Here is a 12,174-nt window from a genome sequence, read left to right as displayed (position 1 = left end):
AGCCTACAAGATGTTCTGAACTCATATGTCTCCATTTCAGTCCACACACATACTTCCAAGTCTTCAGATTTGTGAGCTTTTTGACTGTGCAACAATGGGAGAGCTCCTGTATCAGACCCAAGGCCTTGACATGAGTCCCAACAGAATTTGCTTTCCCCAGTTTCCCCCTTCAGACAGAAGTGGTAGACTCAGAAGCTGTAATCCTAAGATGAAAATATAAGAAATCTTTTATTTTCCCAACTCCTAAGGTCAAAGAATGAGCTTTTCTAAAGCTATTTCCGGACACTTATGTGTCAGTGATTTCTTTTCTTGATTTTCATAAATACAGCAAAAAGATAAACCATACATTTTTATTAAAATCCCATTTATTCCAACAGTATCTGAACAGCAGCAACTTTAGGCATGGTCCAACCACTCCATCACTCTGCGTATTTAGCATGTTGACCAAGTGTCTAACCCACACTTGTCCCAACCATAGGAATGCTGGAGGCCTATAGTGAACTAAAAGCTGGAAGTGGTGATTTTCTGTAACAGTGACTTCCAGGGGGTAGTGCATCATTTCTTGCTACAAAAAAGTACCAAGCAAGGTGCATGTGTATCAAAACAATATCTAAGGGAAAGGGTAGAACTAAACAGTTTCTTGGAGAAGCTTGTTATAAGCCAGAGAATTGCTCATAGCTATGGAATTTTTCAGGCACTGCCAGAAGTAGGGCTGAGATTGAGGATTAGTTGGCCATTCCAGGACTGAACTTCTGCACAGCCTCTTCCTCAGACGAACATAGCGGGACTTCTGCAAAACCTTCTCAAGAAATACCAAGATAATGACATCCATTTTTTCATCCAGAAGCCGCTGATGAGCCATATAAAATGTTGTCTTGAAGCGGCCACTTTTAATATACCTGTTGGTCAGCACAAATATGGTCTTTTTGCTCAGCTGAATGCTCTGGGAAAGGTTGTCAAAGACGGGCTGTCCTGGGAGCCAGTCCCTTCCTTCCAGGCATAAATTGAACTGCCTGGCTTTTTGGTTTTCCAGCCTTTCAACCAGCTCTTGCAGCACCCACTCGTTCACAGCTGGGTCCTCACTGTCGTAGGCAATGAAGGCATCGTAGCAAGCGTCTGGAGAAGACAAGCGCTGATAGCCCTTCAGCCTGGCAGTGCAGTAATGGTAGCTGTACCACACATCCCAGAAGTAGAGATGGCTCATCACTGTGAACACCATTAAGGCAAGGATGGCTGAAGCTGACAGAGCATACAGGATCAAATACGATGTGTCCAGCTCGCAGGTGTACAGATCCAAGAAAACCACGCTCCTTCCCTTATGTGCCCCTGGGCCAGCACAGGTGACGTCCGTGGCCAGAAGAGGAATGGTCACCTGCGTCCGATTGATCCACCAGACAAACCACACAGCCTCACAGTTACACTTAAAAGGATTGCCGTGCAAAAGCAGCATCTTCAGGTTGTTAATGACATTTTCAGGGAAGCTAGATCTCTTAATTATTTGAATCTTGTTTGAGCTGAGGTCCAAGTACCTCAATTGAAAAGCTCCTCTAAGAAAATATTTGGTTAGCATATGAATGCGATTGTTTCGGAGCATCAGTTCTTGGAGAGATGAAGTGCAATTGGACAGTTCTCGAGGAACATTAGTCAGAAGGTTATTGCTCAGGTCTAGAGTTACTAGGTTCTTCAGAGAGGGGAGGTTTCCCCAGATAAAACTCTTCAGTCGATTATTAGTTAAGTTGAGGATCTTGAGACTGGGAGGCATTTCTTCAAAAACACTATGAGGCAAAAAACTGAGTGAGTTGAAGGAAATATCTAGTTCTTCCAGGCTGGTCAGATTCTTGAAGAAGGATAAGTATCTAGAATTGCCATCCATCCATAACGCATCTAAACGATTTCCTCTGAACTCTAAAATTCGGAGAGATTGACTTTCCATTCCTGTATTAATAGTTGTAGAAATGTCATTCTCGTTCATCATCAGCTTCCTCAAATGGACTAGGTTTTTCATAAAACTAAGCACATGAGTAACACCTTCTGCCATAAAGTAATATTTGTTATTGCTCAGATCTAGAATTTCTAAGAGTTTTAGTTCTTTGAAAGCAGTTTGGTAAAGTAAATCAACCCTGTTGTTAGAAAAATCCAGATATTTCAACTCAGACAAGTAAGAGAATTCACTTCCATTTAAAGTTTGACTTATTGCATTACCTGACAAGTTGAGACATTTGAGGGAGCTAAGTCCCTGGAAGTCCGAGGGGTTAACAAAAAATACATTGTTTCTGCTTAAATCCAGAGTTTTTCCATAGTTAAGGCAATCTTCCTTAACTAAAGATTGGTAGGAAGAAGCCTCTATATCTTTGGAATGGCAACTTCGCCCATACACATCATACCTGAAATAATGCATCTCTTGATGTACTTGCCTGTTGTATTGCTCGACTGAAATGCCAGGATTAGAGCAAAATCCATAGAAGTTGCTTTTCCCTGAAGAAGGAGAAATTTTATTCACTGAGAGGTCAATGAACTTAAGAGCTGGGAATTGTTCCAACACTGTCATGTCTGCAACTTTAATAAAATTAGTCCCGAGATCCAACATGGTTAGATTCCTAAGACCGAGCAGTGGATGTAGATCTTGTGCCCTCAGTTCTTTAAAGACATAACCCTTGAGCCTCAGGGTTTCCAGGTTAGAGAGGGAGGAAAATGTCTTAGAAAGATTCAAGAAGGGAGAATACACCTTCAGCTCAAAGTTAAAGGACAGATCAAGCTGCACAAGGCTGGGGAGAAATGTCAAGAACTGAGCATCTCCAATCTCCTTCACAAGGAAATTTTGGGAGAGGTCAAGTTCTTTGAGATTCTTGATGTTTTTAAACCAGCTGCTGGGTATGCTCTGAAGAGAGTTACTGTGAAGCCGCAAAATCCTTAAATTTTCCAAGGAGTCAAAAGCCTTTGAGTGTATCTGAATCGAGCTCTTGGGACAGGGAATGCAAGGATATGGAGCATTATAGCAACGTGGGCAATTGCCACTTAGGTCGAGAATTTCTAGGTTGTGAAGGCCACTGAAATCCCGTTCTTGAATCTCTTGAATCATGTTGTTGTAAATATACAATTCCTTTAAAGTAGGTGACAAATTGGGTGGCACTTGTGTTATGTTGTTGGACTTCAGGGATAGTGTTGTCAACTTTTTCAGCGCCAGGAAGGCTGTTTCCTCAATTTCAAAGGAAACATTGCATGGATTGCGATAGTAACAGTTCTGTCCAAGATACAATACCTCTATGTTTCCTAGCTCTGAGAAGCTGGCTTTTTGGATAGAAAAGATATGGTTTGCTTCCAGGCTCAGCAAGGTTAAAGTAGCAGGAAGACCTCGAGGTATTTCTGCCAGCTGGTTTGCATCCAAATACAATGACTTCAATCTTGTCAGGGCAGCAAAACTGCCGTTCTCAATTTTCAGTGGGCTGGTGCACACGTGGTCTTTGGGGCCCATTTTGACAGGTACACAGTTGCATCTGAAGTCAATCTCCTGGAGGTTTTCAAGACGATCAAAGGATGTTGGGTAGATGTGGGGAATATGGTTAATACTCAGGGTAAGGTTGGTAGCGTTTCCAGGGATCCCTCTGGGGACTTCTGTAATGCGCCGGTCGGTGCAGTCCACTGTCACAGTATCTTCTGAAGATTTAACATCACAGGGTAAAGTTTTGGGAAACCAAGCCCCTGACAGCAGCATTGGGAATATGAAGAGCAAGATAAATGGCAACGCATTTGACATCTTTGCACAAGGTACCTAAAACCAAGGATAAATGGAAGTATTAGTGTAATGCTATGAGAATATATCATCTGTACACTGGGTCAGGCTAACTATACAGCTAAATTCTGGTTCTTGTCTCACACTTACCAGGAATAGATGTGCAAGCAGGATTAGAAGTTTCAGAAGGCATACGCTGGTTTTTGCCCTCAAATGCTTTTTTATTATCTCCAAGAATTCTAGTATTAATTTAAATACTGCTTTTTAAAAAATGAATTATTAAAAAATGTCTCCTGAAAAAGTGAAAAGGGGTGGATAAAGTCCATGTCTCTGTGAACATTCTTTTTTAAGGGAAAATAAGAGGTATTAAACATCCTGCAGATTGCCATTGCATAATAACATAGATGAGAACAACTACTTTTTCAAATCCTATGCAAGATGGATAAAATCTATATTCACTTAAAAGCTTGTGTAAACCTTCAAAACTTCACTAACAGGTGACTGAGTTCCTAATTCAAATTTAACATTATCCTAAGTATTCTTCATCTAATAAGTGTCAGAATGGATGTAGAGTTGACCTAAGCCAGTCAATGTCTTTATTTCCATAAAGTTTAATGCTTGTTTGCATTTTCACTGCCCAATAAGGGAAGAAGGATGAAAAAACAGTGTATCAATGTGAGGTGGGCACATGAAAATCAAAGGCAAGTTAAAAATTGGGCATGTTACATAAAAGACTAATAATCTTACTACATACCCAGAGCTAAAATTCCACAGGCATGTTAAGAAGCTTCTCTGTCTATCAAGCCTTTGCTGACTTCATAGATTTGTCTGTATTATGGAAAAAGCCTTTAAAATTTCACAACTTGCTAGTTACTTCCTCAGCAGCAGTCAGTGTCAAGGAAACCCTGGCTGGCAGTCTGCCAGCCTTGGCTTGTGTAGCAGAGGCACAGGGGCCCTGACCATCTTGCTGCCTTGCCTAGCATCTTAACTGCTTGAGTCTGGTGCTGGTCAAGAGTTTTAAAGACAAGACACCCCACAAAAATCAACAGCCTCATTTCTCCCTTGAAAACTCGGTGCTGGAGGCTTGCATGGCACACAGAGGGTGCTTAAACCATGAGGATTGTTTATGTGTGGCATAATATTGATAAAATGTCAAAACCCAGTTAAGCAGGTGAAAATTGGATGATTAGGTAAAATGTTCAAGATACATGGAAATGTTTTTATCTCTTTAGCTGGGATACAAGAACATACAGAGACCTGCCAGGCATTGCGTGTGAACCCTGTTGAGTGTTGCCAAAGCTGTGCCTTGCAGGTGACACAGACTTGGAGGTGAAGTGAGGCTTCCTCTTGCTCACCCTATTTACTTCGAGCACTGTGTCCCCTGTACAAATCTGTGGTTTTGTGTTACCTTAGAGAACTGCGCTGATCTACCTCTGCATCTGTGTATCTGGAAGAGTGCTCTGGTGACATGCAGGGCAGCAAATGTGAGAGAAGCCAGATCAGGTCTGACACAGCACTGCGCTTCTGCTACTTTGACTCAACATCCAAATGGCATCACTTTGGTAATTCCTTCAGTCATTGGAATTACAGAGCCCCAGGACAGAAGGAAGAATGTAAAAGTCCACTGCAGACCTTGACTTCAGTGTAACCTGATACAGTGACATGGTGCTACAGTGCTACCACAGTTTCTTTGCCCATTCCCTGGAAGTGCTGCAGTGCTTTCTTCTTTTCCGCAGATCCTCTGGGAAAAGACAAGGCAGCTAAATACCATGGCTGGTATTTAGCTGGTAGCCATGGCTGTCATTCATACAATTATGCAGGGAAGGCTCATACGGAATACCAGGCCATGCCTGTGTATTCATATTTTATCTCCAACTCTTGTGTTTTCATTTGCTAGGTATAAAATTAACCAGCATTTGGCTTATTGGAATTCACTTAGGAAACCCACCCAGACAGAGATCACTGGGTAAGAGAGTTCACCAGTGTTTTCGGTACAGTCTAGCCAATCCGCTTTAGAGCAGGATTAAGTTTTTTGATCTCCTGATGTAGAAAAAGCACTTGGATAAAAATGATAAATGAGAATAATCAGAGTAAGTGGGGAGTGAATTTGGAAAAGATAAAAGGCATTAATTTCCTCTCACCACCCAAGCTTTTCAGTAGAACCCTTTTTTCTCCAGTAGTGTGGTCAGGGATGGGGGAAGGAGAAGGAAGGACTCTGCCGTTGCTATTAAATTATATGAAAATTGAAGGTCTTTCTTAGTGACAAGAGACACTGACAAAGAAAAATCTGGATATATTATTGAAAAAAATTTGCCTCCCTTGATTCTTTCCCAGGGGACACAGCATATTATACACGTAAAAGATGTTAGGAGACTAATGGAATACCAAAGAATGCCTATGCTACCATGGCCTGTAATGTCCCAGCAGCTGCCTGCCTCCATTTCCTGCATTAGCAGACTGATGAACCCCAGAGTTAGTCTGGTTACCCAAGGCAAGTGCCCATGGAGCATAGCAGCACTGAAAATCAAGTGGGGGAGAGAGAGAGGCCTCTCTGCAGGAACTGCTTGGTTTGAAGATGGAGGGAGATCTGCCTGAGTAAACACCAAGCAGAGATTAATGCTGCACGTTTAGGTGCTTGAAATTAGGTGCAGTGAATCTGGAGTTTGAAAGTCTTTATTGATATTTTTTAATATGTTTCTTAAGAAAAGACTCTTGAGTGTTTCACAATGCTCAGGTTTTGAACTCTCACATATTTCAGTACTTTTAGGAACCTAAGTGTGGTTGCAGAGCCAGCCTAGCTACTACCATCTTTGTGCTTCATTTCTTTGTATGTTCTTCCCTTTCCTGATAATCTTTTTAATGTGTTAGCTATTTGAACTGAAAAGAGTTACATTCTGGTGCTGTATCTGGCTATTCACATCTGTAAAACCTCATGTCCATTATAGTACCAGAAAAAACCAAAAAGACTTCTAAATAAGAGCAAAAAGCAATGCTGTCTTGTGCAATGCCTTTGCAATGAGAGGCTTGCTTAAATGTACAGCTAAAGTTTGGGAGCTGTTCTTTTCTCTGTGATCTGTGCTTGACTTTACAAGAAGTTTGAAAAGAACTAATCTACTGATCTTAACTGGCATGTGCACAAACTCCTAATGATTTAGGGTATCTTCAAATATTCAGCAACAGTATAGCTATGTGTTTCTGAAGGAAGGTTTTCTGTAGAGGTTCCACATGCATTTTAGGTTATGACAGGAGGAAAGGGAAGAGAAAAATAAACACCTAAGAACTTAGAGCATTTTGACAAGACATTCATTGCTCGTTCTGTAGCACTGCTGTACAATAAGTTTTAATGCAAATGAATACTTTCCTTTCTGGTCATAATGCCCTGCAATTTCTAACCATAACAGTAAACTTTACCATTTAGAAAACAGAAAAGCAGAATATTTTCTTGAAAATCTCCTACAACAGTTCCAGTCAAAGATACCTAAGAGCAATTTTAAAATGAAAGTTTAACGTACCATTTTGTGTGTGCTTCCAGGTCTGGCAGATTTGATGCTGGAAGAGATTATAAAACAGAGAAGAAGAAAACAGCAACAAAGTGGTTTCCAGTGGTTCAGCTGAGGTGCAGAAGAGAATGTAACATGATATAACTCAGTCACGACAACAGCAGAAATCACTATTTTTCACCTCGATTGCAGCTTGAGAAATAATTGAATGTGAAAGAACGGCTGCAACCTACTTCCTCTAACATTTTTACTTTAAACAACAGCACCTCATCTACTGCTCCACCCCCACAGAAATATCTGAGTACTCTTATTTTTCACCCTTTAAACAAATTCTTACGTTACACTTACATCCATGTGCTTTAATTCTCATATGCTGCAATTTGCTATCTACTATGCTACTTCTGAACAGAGTTTTAATTTCAAACTGTGTTTTACCTAGATATAGTGCCACACCATAAAAAACTACAAAAACTGCTCAAAAAAAGGTTAACACCCAAGCTATGGGGAATTCCAAAGGACAATTGTGAAATATTTGGCCACAAAGTTTAAGATCAATCATCAGGGAGAAAAATGTGTTACATAAGCATAAGTCAGTCACTTCAGACTAAACTAAGATTTGAAGAAGCTCAAGTTCCTCCTTTCCCCTTCCGCCTCTTTTTAGTGTAAGCTGCATGAAAAGAGAGACAGAATTTGGTTATTGATGTTAACAGTAGTTCCGTTTTGGAAGTTTAGTCATTCTTCTTATTATTTGGCATTCACTCCTGATGAAAATAGCTTCAAGATCAGGGATGGTTCTAAGTTGAATACTCTGTGGAAATGTCTATTAAGTGAATGGGACTTCGGGGAAGGGAAACAAACTCAATGAGGATAAAAAAATAGTGGCAAGGGCACAGGAAATGGCATACAGCAAGGTCAAAACTGTGTGGGAGAGTGTAGAAGGGCCAAAGCTTAAAACTACATAGATAGACTTTTGCTGATCACAATCCAGTATTTCACAGAACATGGCTTCTTTCAGACAGTTTCATACTTATAATCCTCCATGCTCACCGGAACAGACTGGTTTGATTTTTAGGATGTTTATTAGGTGGAGTTTATGGGGTTTCTTCATGCCTTCCTTCTCCACATATTTTTCTTTACATTTGAAATTGAAATTTATAATTTCTCTGACTATGGTGGAGCTGAGAAATTAATTTCAGGTGATAGGAACCTGAAGAATAAACAGGGAAAGAATTTGTAATTAAACTTTTAAATTGCCTGTGTTTAGTGTCTGAGTCATATAGACATAAACAGGGAAGTAGTACAGCATCACTGCCATTTCAATCAAGGCCTAGAAAAGGGCTTATTAATTCCCAAATATTCAGGACTATATTTCTCACCGTTGTGCCTGAATGCTAAAAGTACTGCAATGCAGAATAATTCTCTTTACTGATAAATGGATTTTGCTTTTCAAAAAACACTGAGGTTTTCATTGGGTGCTACCATAGCTAATGCAAAAATCTTACTAAAATCCTGCTGTGTGTTGAAAGGCCATTCAAGAAACTTTTGGTAGGAGGAAAACCTTCACTCTACACTAGCAAACACTCTACAATAGCTGTTCTGCTCTGGATATTTCACTGTGCATGTCACAATTAAGGAAAGTTAGCTTTCACTCATTTATATTATTGACCCTATAGCAAAGATAATGTGCTTAACTAATTATGAAAGAAGAGAGAGATTTGACACAAGCTGGACTGTGTTGATTTCTCCAAGTACCCAGCCATGTCCCTGCTATGCAACACCAGAACATGAGATGCTTAATATCTACTTATTTTGATTGCAAGTGGGTTTCTTAATCCATGTCCAATTACCCAAACCAGTAATTTTTTGAAGGTGCACAGGGTCTTTGGAAATCTTCCTTGCAGTCTAAACCCACAAACTTCAGATATTTTAATATCCAGGCAGACACTCAGCATTTTACTTTGAAATAAGGCCGATTCTTCTTTATATTAGAAACTTGCTGTTACCCATCTAAGAGCATAGGAGTTTCAATTCTCTACAGAGTGAAACTGCAGGTTTAGCTAAACATTAATAGAAACACAGAATGTGCTTCTGCTGCTTTTTTTTTTTCCTTAAACCTATGAAATGTGGGAAGCAAAATACAGCAATATTTCCCTTCAAAAGTGGTGAAAGTATATGCACTGCAGAATTTCAGAATATAGTTTGATTTTTGGAGGCACAAGGAGTTACTGGTTTACTGGTTTTAAAAATTCAGTTTCCCTCAGAAGTTGCACATAATCTGTTGCCTCCTCTGAAACACAAAGTAACCAAAAACCAAAAAAGTACTTCCTACTACATCACGTGTTAGGGGACAACCCACTAGTAAGAGCAAATGTATATTGCTGCTGCCATGAGTGAAGAATGTAACTTAAAATAAAGCAGGAACCTGTAATTGCTTTAGTCCTTCATCTATGAGTATTGTCAGTTGGTTTGTAATCAGATTGGTGAATTCACATTTACTTTTTTTTCCCCTTTGTCTTCTAAAAGAAAACTTAGAGCAAGTTGCTTTAACTTATTTATCAAAATCAGGATTCCACTGTGTTTATCTTAAATCTGGATAGTTTATTCGCAGTCCTAAGGTCTTGCAGCAATGCCTTCTTTCTAAAGTGCTGACCCTCCTTTCAAGAATGAGGATACAACCCCACCTATTCGTAGTTAATACAAAATTCAGTGTAACTTTGCATAATTTACCTATAAAACTATTCCAGAAAATCTTGCACAGTTTTTGAAATACATAATTTGACTCTTCTGACTGATGTAGACAGATGTGCAAAAAAACCAAAAAGAGAAATGGATAGCAAAATTGGGGAAATGATAACAAAATCACTTGTAGATGCCTTAAAGCTTCTGAATGTATGATCTGTGGATGTAATGTAAGGTCCTCACTGATACCTGTTGCAAAAATGTATTTACAGGCACTAAAACTAACCAAAACAATAAACAGAAGACAGCACTGGAGCAGACTGGCCTGCAAGAGCAGAGGAAGCACTCAGGGCCTTGGTGAGCATGGAGAAAGTGACAAGGTCTAAAGACCAAATAGAAATTAACCTGGCTATTGCAGAAAAAGAGAATAAAGTATTCCTATAAAAGCATTAACAACCAAAGAAGGGCTAAGGAGAATCTTTATCTCAGTTCAGTTTTGGGCCCTTCAGTACAAGAAAGACATTGAGGTTTCACTCCCTACAGTCCAATACCTCAGAGCACCAGACTCTGAGCATTTAACATTTAAAATCCATGGGAGTACATGGCAAGAGCTTCCAGCAAAGCTGCAAACATCAAATACTCTAACCAAGAGAGCCAAAAATATGTACTTGCACTGGGGCAGTGTAATAAGTCAGTATAAAGTTTATGTACAAATATGAGCTAAATCCTTCTGCAATGCAATGGGGTAATTTATTTTTTGTTATCTAAAATAATGCTGCAGAGAGAGGAATGTTTCCCACCAGGCTGAACTGACAGATCTTCAGACCAGAATCCAGGCATGGAGCAGGGAGCATAGAGAATTAAACACCAAACCCCTCACCATTTCCTGTTCCTATGGCTCTAAATTCTGTCAAAACAGAGGCAGTTTTCACAGAACTGATGGAAATGACCTGTAACTCTTCAGAAACATTTTGGGTACACATACAGTAAGATTAGTCCTGCAGTTTTCCTTCTGCTCTTTCTCCCATCTCATCGAATGCAGTGGAGTGGGTTTGCTTCCAACAAGCTGATGCATAAAACAAGTGAATTGATACAGTGCATTAATTGTATTGCATGCCTTTTGTGTAGTATTCTGGTGTAAACTTGGTATAATTACATGGCCCCAGACTTGGGGGTCTAACAACCTAGTTGCAAAATAATGTGATTACGTGATATTACATTTAAGAAATTTCTTTACCAAATACTCTAAATTCATTTCCACTGTTCTAACATACTTCTGAAAATTCCACTCTAATGAGGAACTTCTCTAAAAATAAGCAGCTGAACTGAATTCTCACCACAAGAGTTTATATACTCTATTTCTGTATTCATCACTGAAAGCAGTACAGGTGAAATTCTGTTTTACTTATTTTCATGTAGAAAAAATGAACTTGACAGAAGCAATAGAATATTACTGGGGAAAAAAATAAAGACCAAATATACTTATTCCCAGAGAAACAACAAAAAAAATATCCTTTCTGAAGACTGTCTTAACTGGAATGGAAAAATTCACTTTATAATACATCATTGTATTATTATATTTATATCCCAAATTAAGCAAGATTGGATGAAATAAAAGGGTTGGGGTTTTTTTTGTTGTTGGTTTGTTGTTTTTTTTTTTTTATGCAGCGCTATAGCAAGGATTCATCTCTCAAGTATGGCAATGCTTTTGTAAATAAAAACTGCAATTTCAAGTAGAAAACTTGAGTTCCTGTGATCTGGGTGCAGGGATAGTATTTTAATACACATTACTCTTCTAACAGAAAGACTGAAAACAATTCCTAATAGGATCCGAAGACCTAATTACAAAATTACAATTTTGAGTCCTGACCCCCCCGCCCTAATCCATGACTGCTTGCATTACTCATATTTAAATATAAGCTGTCCTATAACACATCAGGAAAAATTGTTTTCATAATGATTTTAATTATCTAATGTTTAAACATTCATTATTTGTTACTGTAGCCTAGTTCATGTACTACACAGTCAAGTATTGTGGTATTTTGTAGCAGGTATTTGGAGAAGATCCATTGACTATGCAGGTTGAAAACCCCTGTACTTTCAGATACTTTTCAACCATGGTACAGATCTGTGTAAATGTGTTTAATTTTCTGTTTGGACCTGGCACAATAAATCTTTATGATATTAAGAGGAAAGCTTTCATAAAATGATTCCTATCATCACAATCAGGGAATGTCTAAAATGACAGAGAAAAATAATGAAATT

General features: G+C 39.1%; 1 protein-coding gene across 1 annotated transcript; it reads right to left on the bottom strand.

The window, feature by feature from the left end:
* LOC119708908 (toll-like receptor 7) lies at positions 1-10,442 on the bottom strand. Its single transcript, XM_038155893.1, has 2 exons — positions 7,243-10,442; positions 1-3,769 (listed from the first exon to the last, which is right to left on the bottom strand). The coding sequence occupies exons 1-2, from the start codon at positions 7,243-7,245 to the stop codon at positions 629-631; spliced, it is 3,144 nt and encodes a 1,047-aa protein (XP_038011821.1). The 5' UTR covers positions 7,246-10,442; the 3' UTR covers positions 1-628.
* Between the last annotated feature and the right edge of the window lie 1,732 nt (positions 10,443-12,174).

The sequence above is a fragment of the Motacilla alba genome, chromosome 1 (genome assembly GCF_015832195.1).
Source record: "Motacilla alba alba isolate MOTALB_02 chromosome 1, Motacilla_alba_V1.0_pri, whole genome shotgun sequence".
In the NCBI taxonomy this organism is placed as follows: domain Eukaryota; kingdom Metazoa; phylum Chordata; class Aves; order Passeriformes; family Motacillidae; genus Motacilla; species Motacilla alba.
The sequence above is the reverse complement of the archived record's forward strand: the minus strand, read 5'-3'. Positions and strand labels throughout refer to the sequence as shown.